This window comes from Astatotilapia calliptera, chromosome 16, assembly GCF_964374335.1.
Source record: "Astatotilapia calliptera chromosome 16, fAstCal68.1, whole genome shotgun sequence".
Classification (NCBI taxonomy): domain Eukaryota; kingdom Metazoa; phylum Chordata; class Actinopteri; order Cichliformes; family Cichlidae; genus Astatotilapia; species Astatotilapia calliptera.
In genome coordinates, this window is record NC_137437.1 from 27,463,921 (window position 1) to 27,482,157 (window position 18,237).

The 18,237-nt window shown below is 37.0% G+C and overlaps 1 protein-coding gene across 1 annotated transcript in view; it reads left to right on the forward strand.

Moving 5' to 3' along the window:
* thsd7ba (thrombospondin, type I, domain containing 7Ba) overlaps nt 1–18,237 on the forward strand; it is a 204,348-nt gene that overhangs the window by 128,890 nt on the left and 57,221 nt on the right. Inside the window, exons 12-14 of the mRNA XM_026145082.2 lie at nt 499–631; nt 2,229–2,332; nt 8,837–9,028. Coding sequence (XP_026000867.2) covers nt 499–631; nt 2,229–2,332; nt 8,837–9,028 — 429 coding nt within the window. The remainder of the gene's footprint in view (nt 1–498; nt 632–2,228; nt 2,333–8,836; nt 9,029–18,237) is intronic.

Sequence of the window (18,237 nt, forward strand, 5' to 3'; positions counted from 1 at the left end):
TGTACTGTAATGTCTCGGAAATCAAAAAGTATGTAATTGTTTTTAGAAGAATTGAGCAGGCATCTCATCTGTGTAAATATGCTGTAGTCCATTGGGTCTGTTGATGATGTAATCTCTTTCTTAATTGCACCATTTTCAATGTTTAGTAATTAGTGCTGTGTAATGAGCCTTGGAGCCTGAGCCAAATGAAGCCATTACAGTGTGGTGTGTCCGAAAACAGACTGCAGTGAAGTGGAGGACATCGCTGCTACAAGGGCATGCTAATCAGCATCGGAACAATTTCGAGACCACTTGTTTTTTTCCCCTCTTTGAGATATTAGAGCACAGTGGTGATATTGATGCATCATTTATTTTGCGACCAAGACATTTGTCAGGCACTTGTCTCGGTATCATTTTACATCCTATTCCTCCTTGGAAATGTTCACTTAAATTCAGCTGTGCAAATAATCTGTCATTGAACGCAGCCTTTTTGTGAAGATTATCTTTCATGTTTAACAGAAAATGCAACCGCCGCCACACAGTCTCGATACAGGACCATCATTCAGAGGGCTGCTAATGGAGGTCAAGAGTGTCCCGACACACTTTACGAAGAGAGAGAGTGTGAATCACTTCGTGTATGTCCAGTGTATAGGTAAAAGCACTATTTATAATGAACTGCTTTCTGTTTTTAATCCAAGGACAAGTTAACTCAGCTTATCTGCCATATAAGAGCACACGGTAAGAAGTGAGTGAGCTATTTTTGAAATCATGACTAGGGTGCATTATTAGAGTTAAATGATGAAGTTTAAATGGCACAAGATGGAAGAATAAACAGGTAAGTAAATACAAATTCTGGTTTATATTCAGATGTTACGATACATGTTTAAAAACACATATAAATATAAAATTGCAATTTTGAATGATAATATGATACTAACACAGGTTGATAAAAAAAAAATTTCAGCTGCATGGGATAGTTTTGGTAAATATTATGTTTTTTACGGTGCGGAATGCAAAAATGATCTCCATTTCCCTTCATCATGTACAGTTATTTGCAAAATATGTGGAGTTTAAATTTAAAAAAGCAATGAAATGCATAATTTTTTTGAGATTCTTTACCTTTCGCTATGAACAAAATAAACCTGTTGGGACACGATCATCTGAGCTCCTTACACCGCCAAACTACCATTTCGGTTGCAGACCTGTGTAATTACCTGGGAATGAGCTTCAGCTATGTAACATAGCCACAAGCTTTAACATCAGAAACTTGATATTTGACATTCACTAAAGGAGTATGACTGGTAAAATATGTGTTCATCTTCATTTGCTCTGCTTGATATGCTATATTCCTTAAAAAATCTAACTATTCATCTGTGTTTTGAGTACAAGGCCAACCTGTTTTCGTCATAAATTCTCAAACTACTACCATGTCCCAAGCTTAGAAAAAAAAAAAAAAAAAAATACTGTTTATAGAATCGCAGGACAAATACCTTAAAAAACAAATGACATTACAAATGTAAAACACCTTTAGAGAAACATTTACAGCTGCTGGCTTCATGGTCTTACTTTTAAGTAATAGTCTCATTTGGAGATACTTCCCAACAATGGCTGGATGTCTCAGCTCAGTGTGATGCTTTCAGATTTGTTGCCAGTTTGGTTTCCTCCAAAATCTGCTCAGATTTAAACTCCTTCAAACACCTATATCTTCATTTCTTCAGCATACTGCTCCGTCTCAAACACCACTAGCAATAGATATGCTGGAAAGTTGTTGGCAGTTGGCCTGGTGAGGTACATGCACTTCACAGTAACCATTCATGTGCAAGAATGAGCATTTAACCATAACACACAGTTAAGTGTTTAACTGAGTTTTTCTAGTATTTAATGTGAATTCATGTACCTAATTTTAGTATTCATACATAAGACCCCCCCCCCCCCCCCCAAAAAAAAAACAAAAAAAAAAAACCAACACCAAGAATTCAAGCAGAAGTGTTTTCAATAAAATACCAATAGAGCAATGTGACCTTCACAAACTGGACAAATTCAATGCCATAATATTTTTATTTTCATTGTAAAATCAAGAATGGCACTCACTTCCATTTTTCCACATTCAGTGCTGCCTGTGGTCCAGTTCACGGCTACAAACTCGCACTTCTGAGAAGAATATAATGACACCTTTAGCATTTCTGTACTTAAAACTGTAACAAGCCGCTGCCAGCCTAAAGTTCTTCTTCCTTCGCGTTTCGGTCTAGGTGGAGGACGCACAAATGGAGCAGCTGTTCTCTAGTTCCTGAATCTGTGAGACGTGGGCTGTCGGGACCAGGAGAAACGTGTGGAAAAGGTTTAGAAACAAGAGGCAAGTTGTAGCCCTAAATCAGTGCATTCTCTTCACTTTATATTTCCCAGCTGCTACCATTTCACCTATTTTCAGCGTTGCTCTTCCATCTATATACCATCTTTACTTAATGAGACCTAATAGTCCTTTCTGAACTGCTCCTCTAACAAGCAAATGGCAGAAACGTTAAGGAAGACAGCAATTTGTTCAGTGAATATCATTAGATGAACCTTTCTGTGCTTTCTTGACAATTTCATCATGTCACTAGTCTCTTATTAACGTACGTAGCAAGTCCAGCCATCACGGGCTACTTAGTATTTGCTTTAATAGAAATGAAAAGCCAGAGCTAGCACCATGCAGACCCTACATGCACTCATATGTTCTGACTCACAACTTCAAAGTAGACTCACAACTGAGTGCATTTTATGTTGGATAAATTTTTGAAGGTTTCATAGCTTTCTCTGCTTTTCTAAAGTCAGACCGAAAAGAACCTATATTGATGCAGTGCATCAGGTTTTTTCTTCACCTTTTTGCTCACCTTTAAACTAAAAAAGATGGACATTAAAACGAGGAAACTATTGTGTAGTTTATTTGTCCTTGTCATTATGTCATCCTCTAGTTTACACTGATTTTGCTGAATGCATTCCTATTCTGTTTGCTGTTTTTCTTTTATTTGCAGCCAATCAAATCTTTTAGAACATTATATTTTGTAATATCTGCAAAATATCGCATGCAAGGCAGAAAATCTCAAAGTCACAGACTAATAATAATTTTTTTTAAAAGATGTCCTTCGTTGTTTCTATACTCGAGCTATGGCTCTATTGCCAATTACTTTGCTCCAGTTATGCCACAATTTGACATTTATGTGCCCTCTCATTGACTTGGTTAAGCCTAAGCTGAGTGAACGTAGCCTCTGAAATCTTTGTTGTTTAAATCCTACATTTAATTTCAGTGTTTTTACCAATTGCAAATTTCACTCTCACACTACAGTTTTTGAAATGTCACAGGTATTTAACTTGGCTATCAACTAATCATATTCAAATAGGAAGCTCTAAAGGTCAATGAGGCTTGCTCTTAACCTAGGAACACTGCAAACACTTTTCCCATCTTCATCGAAAAGTCATAGAAAGTCACTTGAGAAATGTCAGTTGTAATTATACTGCTACGTAGAAATCAGCGATGCCGAGAGCAGAAATGCTATAAAGTTCTCAAGGCAGTAAAATAATGCTCTGAAAACTTCTCTTGAGCCATATAAGTACATTAGAACAGCCGGTTTCGGGAATGCATCAGGAAGCTGCTTGCCTTTAAATGAGTGCAAAATGATTCAATTAACACCTATGGCTTTTTAATAATTTGAGCCTGTAGCAGTCATTTCCACAGATCCTCTGAGAAGCATAAGGATGTTCATCAAGGATATGACACAGGAATCTACACAGTCCAAAAATCACACAACAAGCTAAGAAGTGAATTTTTCAGCCCTCGGGCTGTATTTAGTAAGATTTGTGGCAGGCGGTTTTCCTATGGAGAGCAGAATTACTCCTACAACATTATTAACATTATACAGACTCAGATTTTGGTTGCAATAATATGAAGAATAGGGGAAATATTAGTTTTTAATTAAAGCCTTTTTGGGGTGTAAAAATATACACGTTTTTATTAACTTATTTATTAAGTAGAGGTTTAAAACCTTTGAAGGTCCATTCAACTTGAATTGTTCATATACATTTTTTCAACATAATCCATGACTATAGCTAGAAGGTTGAGATGAATTGGTAAGGCATGACCCTAATACAGTATTCAACTTTGAATTATTTCCCCCAGACTTGCTATTAATTATAGTTGCTCACATCCTGTTGTAAGGGTGTGAGAGATGAGATGATAGCTACTTCAAATGCTTCTCTTCATTGAAAAATTGAATATGAAAAGTTGCAACATTAGTATGTCAGACCTTGATCCTCCTTCAGTGCAAAATCTAGGCTGGCTTTTAGCTGCTTGTCTTTGGCTTTCTTCAGCAGCTTGAAGTGAATCATGTTTCCGAATACATTGTATGGACAAAGGTATCAAAGTCATCTTTGAATTGAGCTGTTTTCAGATGCAGTGCCACACGTGCTTAAGATCAGCTGCCTAGCCACTCAGTCTGCTTTTACAAGCATTTGTAAAGGAATGGATTGAACTAAAGATCTCACTGAGCTCATTTGAGCATGGAATTGTAATAGGATGGAACCACAAGTCAGTTTGTGAAATTCCTTCACTCCTAGATATTCCATGATCAACTGTAAGTGGTATGATCACAATGCGGAAGCATTTAGGAACCATAGCAACTCAATATGCTTCTCAGTACTGAGTGCTGAGATGCGTAGCGCATATGTGCACTGCATGCTAAGATGAATTGTGCATATCAGGCTGCATCTTTGCATGATGGTAGTTAAGCAGATTACATATAAGAGTAACTGTCGTTTTTTAACCTGTTTACCAGGTTGGTCAACAACTATGAATGTAATCCTATCTTCTTGACAACATATGTACTGTTTAAATGATCAGCATAAAATATTAACATTGCATTGTGCTTCTACCAACTAGCAATGCACTATGAAATTTGTCCTCTGTTCTCTGGTCATGAACAGTCCATAGTGTTTTTTTCTAATCTGACACGTCAGCTTTCATATCTGTGATAGTGAGCAGCAGATCACAGCACAGTAAGGCATAGATTTTTTTTAAATCACCAGAATTCAACTCTGCTTCTTATTGTGTTACCCATTAACATGTTTCCTTTTAACTTTATATCTGTACATCAATGAAATATATTTGCTTTAAGGTAGATGTAAGTGTATTAAACAGTCAATTATGCACTTAACCTTGGGTTTATCTCATATTTCTTTGACTTAATTTCTAACACTGAAAAGTAAAAACAGACACACAATCTATGTAGAAACCACTATTACTTTCCTTGAGATAGGCAGCATTTTAGTTGCAGTTGCCTCTACTGGGAGAAAGAAATGTTTTAATACAAATACCGTGCAGCCTCTGGAAACTGACTAGTGATGATAAATGTCACTATGAATAGTTTAAAGATGGTAGAAGAACAACTTAAAGAGCAACCAGGGCTTTTCTGCCTAGTCAAAACCAGTCAAAATGTTGTGAACCTCAGGCTCAGAGCTTTACTATGAGATTAAAATAATAGTCAGAATTTGCAACATATTGGCTCTGTAAACCTCAAATCCAATCACAAATATTTCCTTGCCTTGGGTAAATACTTCCATGTCCGTGTGAATCTGGCCTCATGCCAGATTCAAGGCATGTTGCATGAATGCTAATGTCTCATAATGTGCAGAACGAGGAGAGGTTTGTGTTATACAACTAACCCGCTGAGGTGCTCGCAGATAAGAGGCATTACTAAATGAAAGATCTGACAAGATGAATTAGAACCTTTCCAAATAAAATAAAAACACTAAACGAAAGAGAACACTTGACTGCAGATTACCTGTGTGAATTTGTAGCTGATAACCACTAGAGTGATCTGTTTGTCAGTGCATATTGCACTACATACTGTGTCTAAATTCAGCCAAATTTTGTATCATAACCAGCTGGATATGTTATATTCCTCCCTGAGTAGAACTGGAACCGTTGTGAGTAATTATTCAGTAGAAAGTGAGTCATGCTGATGATCTTTTGCTCCAGGAAAGATGTGACTTAATGGCTATGATGAATCCAGTCCACATTACTCTTCACAATGCATTATACTGAAGAACATTATACAAGCAGTATGACTGAATTAAAATGAAGATGTTTGATGGTGGATGTGTGGGCTGGATATATAATGCATTAAAAACTTTATATTAAGTAAAGATGTAAAACATAAAATCTTCTGGATTGGACTGAATAAAAGAGAAAGAAATTTGATGTTTTTAAAGAATCTCTTTTACCTTCAAGCTCTCTGGGATTTTAAAAAGGCAGAATATGACAAGCCTCTTGAAAGCATACCTTCTATAAATGGCACTCCAACATACCTTTCTAAGTATCTATATAATCAGAGATGATCCTTGTCATTTGCTGGGATGCCTTGACAAAAAGTAACCACTTGTAAGGGGAGATGATGAGATGATGCGGGTGTAGGCAACCAGAGCCTGAAAGAAACATGGATAGACTAGATGGCCCCAAGTCAAAACAAGATGACAACGAGATAGTATTCTTAATAAGAAGCTTCTGGGGATCACATAGTTGGGTTTTCAGTGAGACTAGCTAAAAGACAAGACATAAAAAAAATGTATTTTTCAATATATTCTCACGTCTTAAGTGTTTGATGGCTTACAGAATTAACCTATAGACAAACATGCAGGCTTTTGTATAGCTATGCATTTGACCATTACGTAAATGCACTATAACAACAGCTACCATCCTCCTTGTGCTGCCTGTGCAGAAGCTTTGTATGTAAATGACCATCCCACGCCTTTTCAGCAGACATGTAGAAACCAAACAGTTTTTGTCAGAGGGCAAAATTTAAAAGTCAAATACAAATCAATACAATGGATTAAAGGCATGTTTGTAGATCAGTGAATCCTCAAAGACTCGGAGGTCTTGCGGGAGGAGAAGTTCCCCTCACTGGCAACAATAATTTATTTAAATCCCAGAGTGACAGTGCAAAGTATTTGAACATTATAATGCCCTGTGCAGTTTGTTTGTTTATCTACGAGGATTCCTTTTTCAAGGCGTCAAAGTCCATTCAACCTTTCCTTCACAGTTAACAGAACCTGGCGAAGCTAAAAATGTTCCTCTGCCTTCCATCAGCCAGCAAACTCGAGCCAATATGTCCACAGGCATTGTTTTGTTTTTTTAACTTCATTTTCTTTGTGTTTTTTTATTTATTTATTTAAAACTCTACACATAGTACTATTTTTATGCAGCTACTTTGTGTGCAGTGTCTGAAAAATGTGTTTCATGAATCTGGGAGGGACAAATCATTCCTTTTATCAACCAGTAGATGTGTTGATTATTGTAATTCAGATGTTTTATTTACTTTGTTTTATTGTTTTGTTTTTAAATCTGGGTAGTGTTTCAATTATTATGCTATTTGATTTGCAAAAGCACTTATCACACAATCTATTTCTTTTACGTTATTTAAATGTCATGCATGCATTTCTAACAAATGGATGTGCTTTCTTCCATAATATGTTCCCTTTGTAGATTAGATAATTAGGTGTATAACTAACTGTCTATAAAATATCAATATTCCTGCAACATTTGTCTAAACATATTTATTGATACACCATTTAACTCAAACTTCATTACCATCATTGCTTGTGCTTAATGTGTGGTTTGCCATGCTAGGATATTAAGTTACACAAATGCTAATTATCAATGATTGAGGGTGCTAAAAGCCATCCTGTCAACTAAGCTCCAATTTTACTGTCTCAGACTCCAGTTTTATTTTGTCATAATTGTAATTACGATCTTTCCCTGTCTGTCAGCAAATCATAAACAGTTGTTCAAAGGAGTTTTTGAAAGCATCTTTAACCCATTTTATTTCAGCATAGTGTGATATTGTTAGGTTTCTGTTTATTTTTTCTTTGGGCATGCTAATGTGCTAACTTGGCCTTTACCCAAAGGAATGGAAACTATTATTTTTGGTAAGCCATTAACCTGCCTGCAGGTTAGGATTGGGCATTTTCAGTGAAAAGTACTTGATTTATTACTATGTGATCCTGATATGCTAAAGCATTGCTAATATTAAACCTGTTAAGCATCAAAATGTTAACGTTACTGTTAATTGAGCATGTTGAAACATGTTTGTTTAAAGTAAACTACAGTCTCACAGTACAGCTTTTAAAAACTCATTCTGATCTATCCCTTATATTGATTGTTCCTTTTGCTCTTGACCTTTGATGATGCCAGCTGTTGCATTTTCTGAAAAAGACACCTCTTACATCTTCCATTTATTTGCATTCATTTATTTATGTCTAAAGGAAAGTAACAGGCTAGACTGTGAAATGTTTCTTCTATTCAACTGAGCGCTAGACCCACTATCAGTAAAAGAAAAAATAACACATCTGCTTTTGTTATGCAGCTAATGTAATAATTCATGGCACACCCTGGCACATATTGCTGAATTGTAATGTCTCTATCCCTGTTTGATCAGGCTCCAATAATTTCTTTTTAAAACATGTAGATCATTCTGTCAAAGCTATTAACCTTTTATGTTAAGCTTTTATTATGAATGTCCTGTTTTTATACAATAAATCATAGTTATCTAAAGAAGTCTGATAATGGTGTTGAGCTTGAAGGTTGAATTACCATTTCACTTGATGCTAACATGAAAGCTGCACCAGAATATTCTAACTATGGCTACACTGTGGAGGCATTTTCTTTCTTCAGTCCAAGCAACCTCACATAAAACTGTGAACCTTTTCTCAGGCATAGTAGGAATTTTCGAAGACTATTTTACAGTAGCGACAACTGAATTTTGGCTTGATGAAGAATGGCTTGTCATTTGTGCAATGTATAACTGAAATGGCATTCTTGTAATTGCAGGAGTCAGTTGTGTTGGGCAGAGCGGAGAGTCTGCCAATATGACAGAGTGCCTGCAATGGGCTGGTCCCTTGCCCCCTCAGATCAGAGAGTGTCGGGTGGCTTGCAAGGATGACTGCACTCTAACTGCATGGTCCAAGTTCTCTGAATGTGCTGGATGTGGCAGCTCTCGAATACGAAAGCGCTCACTTGCAGGTAAAGACTCGTTATTCACGGATTGTGAGACACACGCAATTTCAAGGCAACTGTTTAATCTTTGCTGGTAGAACAATTGGATTGTGTTCTCAGGTGAAGCATTCTCACATTGTTGTTTTATATTTTTATTGATATGACTGGTAGTCAATTTGGAAATAAATAAAAGCAGAGAGGATAAAAGCTTTTGTAATGTCTGAGCGTGTGGCAGTTTTCTTAAGTCAGAATATACCAGTTCAGACCTAATGCATATTAGTGAAAGATTAAAAAAAAACTTATGTTGTTTCACTTTTACATTAAATTACAAAATTAATGAACATTTTTATGTCCTTCTGCATTTACTTCAAACTAATGAGTCTTGTTTATTTATTCATATTCTATTACTGCAGATGGTAAAAAAAATTCTTTTGTAAAATTTGAGTAGAACACTGCCAACTTTTGACCAACTTCTACAGCTTTTTATTGTTTTGTTTTTATTTTAACTAATTGTTAATTACAAAGTTATAGTTTAAAAGAGTAGAACAACTTTGAAATCTGAAAAAAAATGAAAACAAATGAACTATGCCAAGATCTCAGCTTGTGTGGCAAATTTTCTGCCTTTAATATAAGTATGAATGATGTCCTGAAGTCTTTATTTGCTACAGGTGTGTTGTTTGTGCTTAAAATCTCATTAGAACATTGACAGCAATCAAAATATATGTAGCTTGCCAGCGTACACCTACACGCACACTATACTGCCAAAAACATTCCAAAAAACTCATCCATTCAAATTCAGATGTCCCAATCACTTCCATGGCCACAGGTGTATAACATCTAAGCATCTAGGCACACAGACTGTTTCTACAAACATTTGCAACAGCTGACATTTGCTCTCAGGAGCTCAGTGAATTCCAGTGTGGTACCATGACAGGATGCCACCTGTGGAACTGGAAAGTCCAGTTGTGCAATTTTCTCACTACTAATTATTCCACCATCCATTATTACTGTTATTATAACAAAGTGGAAGTGAATGGGAATGACAGCAACTCAGTTATGAAGTGATACACCAAGTAAAATCACAGAGTGGGGTTAAGAGATACTGGTGTGTAGAGATGTCGCAAACTTTCTGCACAATGAGTCACTACAGACCTCCAAACTTCATGTGGCCATCATATTACCTCAAGAAACAGTCTGTAAAAAGCTTCATGTAATGACTTTCCATGGCAGAGCAGCTGCATCCAAGACTTACATCACCAAACACAATGCAAAGTGTCAGATAGTGTAAAGCACGCCGACACTGGAATATAGAGCAGTAGACATGTGTTCTCTGGAGTGACAAATGCTTCTCCATCTGGCAATCCGATGGATGAGTCTGAGCTTGGTAGTTGCCAGGAGAACGGTACTTGTCTGACTTTATTGTGCCAGTTGCGAAGTTTGGTGGACGGGGTTGTTGGGCTGACCTTTTAGCTTCAATGAAAGGAACTATTAATGCTTCAGCATATCAAGACATTTTGGACAATTTTATGCTCCCAACTTTATGTGAGCAGTTTGGGGATGGCCTCTTCCTGTTCCAACATTGCTGTGCGCCAGTGCACAAAGCAAGGTCTGTAAAGACATGGATGAATGAGTTTGGTGTGGAAGAATCTGACTGGCCTGCACAGAATCCTGACTTCAGCATCTTTGAGATGTGGCCCTAAGAGACTGTCACCCAGGTTTTCTCATCCAACATCAGGGCTCACAAATGCACTTCTGGATGAATGGTCAAAAATTCCCATAAACACACTCCTAAACCTTGTGGAAAGCCTTCCGAGAAGAGTTGAAGCTGTTCTAGCTGCAAAGGCTGGGCCGACATCAAATTAAACCCCATGGATTAATTTGATGTCAATTGTGTTAAGGCTGACTAGTGAGTACTTTTGGCAGTACAGTGTATTACTCAGTGATACTAAAATTTACTAAACAAATATAGCATTTTAAATGTATTTATGAAGAAATGTACAATACTGTAAAAACTCAAATGTGTTTTTCCAGCACTTTGTTACAGTGTGACTTCACACAGTTCCTGTAGTTTAATATCACGTCTAAATTTGATCCCTCACAGCTTGTAGTCTCTTATTTTAGTACAGATGGCAAAATCTGAATTACATGCTGTGGTTTCAGACCAGGCAGGATACTATTTGTCTACATTAATATTTTATCTGTTGCTGGAGGGGTTGCAGTAAACATGTCCTGTCTCCTTCTATATTGCTCTTATAATCCACCACATGAAATCAAGCTTAGCTCATGGGGAAGTGTGTTAGCATAATTGTCTGTTCATAGCAGTCAGAACATGTGAATATTTCAATTCACTTGTGTCTTTATCACTTTTTATCACCAAATTTATCTGGACATTTGATTGGAAATGATCCTACTTTCTTTACCAAGTGTAAGGATAAAGAAGTTTGTAAACTACAGCATACAGTCATTGCAGCCGGTGTTATCCTTTTTAACGTTGGTATTAGATTGGTCAGTCATCCAATAGTCAAGGTGTCTGTATGCCTATAGGTATCAGGGCAGAAGAATTTGGATGGTTTTCAGTTGTTGGGTCTGTCTGTTTGTGCGTCTCATCATGGCAAAATCTGATCTTTGAGACAGCTACTCTAGTGGGAAGAATTTTATGTCTGTTTGTCTGGATGACAGTGAAATAATTTTCTCAGAATGATTTCAGCATTTGAAGATATTTGACAGGATACAGGTGGATAAAGGACATTAAAATCAAGGTCGAATTTGGAAATGAGTACTAAGCAACCAGTGCTTTCAGTGTTCTCAGTGTTCTCTGTTCCCATCTAGTCAACTTTTTAAATTTTTAATGTATTTTTACTATTGTATTTTGAAGTACCTTTATCTGGTGAAGCATATACCAGCCTCATATACCAGTGGCAAGCACTATACTTGCCTGTAAACTGAACAGAGGGATTGCACATGTAGAGCTCTGCACAAAGACTCAGTGAGTGGCAGGAGAGAGGGAGAAACCGGAAAATGTATTTTATGTACTTTACGCCATGAAGCACCAAACGGTTAACCACATGTTGGTATCTATGATCTAGATCACCGTAAACTATATTTAGTGGACTTAAGTAGACAAATATCATCAGAGAACCAAAATTCGTAACATGTACCTTATCTTTATCCCTACATTTCTTTCTAGGTTTGCTTTTACAAGGTTTTAATATTGCATATTATTAAAAGTAAACTAATAAAATGCATTAGCTACCTTAACAACTGCAACATTTGTATTTAAACAAACAAACAAACATAGACAATCATGTTTGGGCGGCTTCAACTTGGGCCTGCCAGGACACTAGGCTTGTAATACACTGATGGAGATCCAAGTGACAAAAGGCAATGTAAAAACTAACCTCTAATCATTACAGGTTAAACAGGGTGGAAAACTTGCAAAAGTAAATATACATTCAATAGCCACTTTATTGATTTCTAATGTAAATATGCATTTAGGCACATTGACATTGTCAAAACGACCTGCTGAAGTTTAAACATCACATTGGGGAATAAAGGTTATTGAAGTGACTTTGAATGTCGCATAGTTGCTGTTGCCACACGGGGTATTCTGACTATTTCAAAAACTGATGATCTACTGGCATTTTACCACACAACCATCTCTGGATTGCAAAAAAGGAGATCATATCCAGTGAGTGGCAGTTCCCTTGCTATTGCAGAGATCAGAGGAGAATGGCCAGACTGCTTTGGACTGACAGAAAGACAACAGTAAGCAGAAAATCATCTTTTAATGCACAACCTTCAAGCCTTGAAGGTGATGCACTACAGAAACAGAAGACGACACCAGGTCCCTTTCCTGTCAGCTGCAATAGTAAAATAAGACTACAATCTCATGGTATACTGTAGCTGACAAGTTTGCACAGTAGAAGATTGGCCGCATGTTGCCTGGTCTAATGAGTTCTGCTGCAACATTTTTATAGGTAGCATCAGAATTTGGCATAAGCAACATGAAAGTATGGGTCCATTCTGGCTTGTATAAGCAGTTCAGGCTGGTGGTGTAATGTGTAAAGGTCTGGGGTATATTTTCCCAACACCCTTTGGGCCTCAGGTAACAACTGAGCATCATTCAAAAGCCATAGCCTACCTTGGTATTGTTGCTGACCATGTCCATCCCTTTAAGACCACTGTGTATCCATCCCTTAAAGACCGATGCCTCCTCTATAGGGATAACACTCCATGTCACAAAGCTCAAATCATCTCAAAGTGATTTTTTTCTAACATGGCAGTGAGTTTCCTGTACTCCACTGGCCTCCACATTCTCCAGATATCGATCTGACAGAGCATGTTTGGGATGTAATGGAATGGGAGATTCCCATCAGGGATGTGCAGCTGACAAATCTAAAGCAACTGTGTGACACTGTCATTATGGACCAAAATCTCTGAGTAACATCTCCAGCATCTCGTTGAATCTGTGCCACATAGAACTAAGGTAGGTGTGAAGTCACAATGGGAGATCAAACCAGTAGTAGCAAGATCTATCTATGAATGAAGTGGCTGGTGGGTATAATTCTCTATTTAGAATAAAAGCTGTTTGTAAAGCTCTGTATACATTATTTTTCATATTTTAGTTCGTACCATTCCACTTATGTTCACAAACAGGCTGTGCTTGAAAGGAGAAAGGCATAAAACGAACAGCCATACCCACTGTTTACTGTTCTGTCAGCTTCTGAACACTTACCCTGCCCTCTGTCTTATATACTAAAGGACACAAACATGTTGTTTTAAGTAGCAGATTTAATTTATTACACCTCTGACTTTATATATCACATGCTTCAAAAATAGCAATCCATTTCAATTAGATGGGAGTGTATTTGACACTCCACATTGAGGCAGCATCGGCTCAGTTGTTAGAACTGTTACTTTAAAAACTGTCCATAGGGAGGCTGATGCCTCTCTGTGAGGAATTTGCATGTTCACCCAGTATAGGTTTCTTGCAGGTGCTGTAATTCCCAAACGTCTAAACACATGCTGAATAGGTGTGAATGTCTGTTTCTATCACTATGATGGTATACGATCCACCAGTATACTGCATACTGAACACCACCATTATCTTTTGCTGAGTGTTTTTGGGACATCTCACATTATCATTTTACTCATTTCCATTTGGCTGCCTGGTTGTGAATAGATGTGCATCAGATTTGTTTAGTGTTTATCGTTAGCAGCATTGGTTTACCGCGTGTTGTTGAAAACATTCTGAACATATCATCTTTAACTCATGTGTCTATGAATAAATAACACCTTAATAGTAAATGCTGAAGGTCTGTTTCATACATCAGTAAAATACTGAAAAATTGAACCCGTTATAAAAAATAACTCTAGGGAATGATAATATTCTAGTTTTAAATACACCAATGTCTTAATAATATAAATGTTAATAGGGAAAATAATTATTGTTATGCCGCTGTAAACTGAATCAGTCAGAATTTAACTTGGGTGAAAAAAATCTTTTAGAAAATCATCATTTTTTTAAGCACTTTCCTTTTAAGTGCTCAGTAGTAGCTGGTGCTATATTTTCCAGGAGAATGAGTGGTGAATGAGTATTCAAACATTACCTTCTGTGAATTATTTCCCCCACTTATCCGAGAGCAGTGTTTGTGCAAGTATCCTGAAGACCTTAAATGGTAAATGGCCTGTATTTATATAGCGCTTTACTAGTCCCTAAGGACCCCAAAGCGCTTTACATATCCAGTCATCCACCCATTCACGCACACATTCACACACTGGTGATGGCAAGCTACATTGTAGCCACAGCCACCCTGGGGCGCACTGACAGAGGCGAGGCTGCCGGACACTGGCGCCACCGGGCCCTCTGACCACCACCAGTAGGCAACGGGTGAAGTGTCTTGCCCAAGGACACAACGACCGAGACTGTCCAAGCCGGGGCTCGAACCGGCAACCTTCCGATTACAAGGTGAACTCCCAACTCTTGAGCCACGATCGCCCTTAACTGCATTTCAATGATTTAGCCGGCATTGTTAGTGTGCATTTCACAACCGCTCTGACTCTGAGCCTTCTAAGTAGCTCCTGTGTATCATTTTAGACAGGCGTTTATTGAAATATGCTCGCTCCGATGGTCAATGGCTATCTAGAAGCTGATTTCATTCCATAATTTTTCTTTTGTATTTTTTCTTCTTTGTGAGTTTTTATGATTTTAATGTTAAGAAGTAGTTTCTTTGCAAAGCTGACCTGACTTTTTATGTTTAATGGGTAAAATTTTTGATTGCTAAGTGATGGGTTTGAAAAGTCTTTAAAAGTCCACTCAAACTGCGAAGAAGTGTGTTGGTAAAATGTTTTAATGAAGTGGGCTGGAATTCAAAAGGACAAAATTTGTAGGATTTATTACACACTCTGGGGTAACATAACAAAAGTTTTAATATTATGCCGCTAGAGAGCCAGACAACAAACTGAACAGTCAGACTTTTTCATTCATGACAACTGTTACTCAGCCACTGTAGGACTGATGACATGAATAATTCACTTTAAGTGTTGCAACTTGAGGAAGTTAATATTATATGTAAGAATATAAAGTCTATCAGTCAAGCTATATAGCAGCTTTAACACATATTGAATTTTTTGTAATTCATTGTAATGCACTCTTATTGTATTGTACAAACACTTTATTTCTTAGGTTTGCTTTGAAAAAATATCAAGAATAAAGAGTCAGAGCATTTTAGTCAAAATCAGTGTGAAAAAATATCATATATTCTCAGTGTTTATGGTGACATTTAAAAAACAAACGTACGTAAGCCATGAATCAATTCAACCTTTTGAAATATACATAAACCAATCAGTAAATATTAAGAAAATACTTTATCTCACAAGCCAAATTCATGTATTTTTTAAAGACAGGTGCAGATGAAATAGGGGGGCATGGCTCAGCCTCAACAATGGAACAGCCATCATTCTTTAACAGTTGGGTGTCAGAACATACAAAGATATGCATTCACATCCAAATGCTTGGCAGTGTTGTTCGATAATTCTGCATAATATTATGGCTTTAAAGAAGCATCAGGTTATGACACTTTATATATGGAAGATTTAGAGGAAAAATCTCTATACAAAATACATAATATTAAAATAAGCTAGATATTGCACTCTTTGTGTTGCCTGCAGATCTTTAACTAGTAATTTGCCTGCAAAGTCAAGTTGCCAGTGAAGTGATATTGCACTGGCACTTTTCAATCAACCACCAGCAGTGGCATAGATTGAACAGATTGTTGGTGAATTGCACTGTGACGGCAGTGGGTTCACACTCGATAAGGAATGTTTGCAATCAAATCATGTTACGAAACAGATGGACTGCTCACTGACTGGGCACACGGGGAGCTAAAGACACCCAGGATCCACAAAATAAACAGAGGTGCACAGGCATAGCAGGATTAGTACAACCACAGTGCAACTCTTTTACCAGGTTGTGAGTGTTTGTGAGCTCTCCATTTGGCTCGGGTCAAGGAGTTCTGTTATAGTGCTTTCATTTTACAGTGCACGAGGTGTTTACTTTAATTGTAACAATAACGTAGCAATTTGCTTATTCTTGGGGGAATGCAATTCATTAAATTGTTGAATGGTTCTATTCATGTGGGACTAACAGGATTTATTTTAACCAAACAACAAGAAAATAACCACCTCAAAAGCAGTACTGCATAAACCTACAAATAATACAATGCCATCTGTTCTTTGTACAGCAGGTTACATTGAATTTTCTTCCTTTTAAAGCAAGACGTTTAAATTAGGTTTCTTTTTTCCATGACTCTGAATTGAATGAGTGAAAGAAAATTGATGTATAAATATATATTGAAAAAAAACTCATCATGTTAATCACTAAAAAGTCTCCTGATAGTTTTTGAGGAATCCTTTTTTGCTTGGAGGTGCTATTACAGTACATTTGTGTGTAATAGACAACAGCACATAAGGTAAACATGTCATACTACACCAGGAAACTGAAGTAATCTCAGTACACTTTGTAGGTTATTAGACTTAAGTGGCTATTAGAAAAAAGTACAGAGGGTCTCTGCTTTCTGAATCCACACTTAGAGGCAGCTCTTCGGGGCAGGCTCTAATTTTAAAAACTAGCAGTCTCAAGTAAATTTGCACTTTGACAGAGATTTATTCTCTTCATGTAGTCTTTAAGGTACAGTGGAGCCTGTTCATCTTTATATATATAACCAGAATTATTTTGGGTCAATGTCTGTATCTCTTCAAGTCTATGAGGCTTTACTGTAAAGCATTAAAATCACCTGGAAAGGAAAGCAGTGATAGACATTACACACCTTAGCAACATGTCTTCAGATATCATCATACTGTCACAGCACACACATTGTTTTGCTAAATACACTGTCAATGTTGCTATAGTAATGTATCTGTCTCTACATAATACAAACACTCAGTTGCTTGAGTGGCAGCCAATTTGTTCTTTTATTAGTTTGTTCCTTTATTCTGTATTTCTGTGGAGCACTTTATAATGCTGGTTTTGTGCTATACAGAAATCATTGTTATTATTGTTATTATTACTTTAACGTGGAGGTAAACATGATTGCAATATAGTGTTTTTTCAATTTCAGCATAGTCAGTTTAACAGTGCATTTAATCTGGCAGAAGGGATTCACATTTGCAGATCTGATGTATTATTAAACAGAGTTTGGAGATTCTCTGGTAAAAAAAAACAGCAACCCCTAAACATATTAATTTTACACACAGTATACCCCAAACCTAAGGGACACACAAAATGATATTAATATTAATGTAATAAGCAACACACAAAACAATGTCAGGGACTCATTATGACCTAAATTGCATTTTTATTTTCATTTTGAATGGCAAGAAGATGAAATATAAAGATATGTAACCGTTTTGTCTTCCATTTGCTTGAATTGTCCCTTTATAGTCTTTGAGGTGTGTGGGTGGGGGGCAGTGGGCTTGTCAACTTAAATTTTTCTCTAGTACTGACGAGTACATGAAGAGGTGACAACAGAGGGGACTGTTTAATCTATTTCTTTATTTTAACTGATGCATCACTGAAAGCAGGATATTTATAGGTGTTATGTTATCATATGACACAGCAGACAATCTATCATAAGGTAGACTTCTGAGGGGCTGGGCAGCTTGACAGGTTGTATCTGTTGCCAGTCCAGATATTGAAAGTGGCATTTCCAGCCACTGTATTACTATTGTTGTTTTAA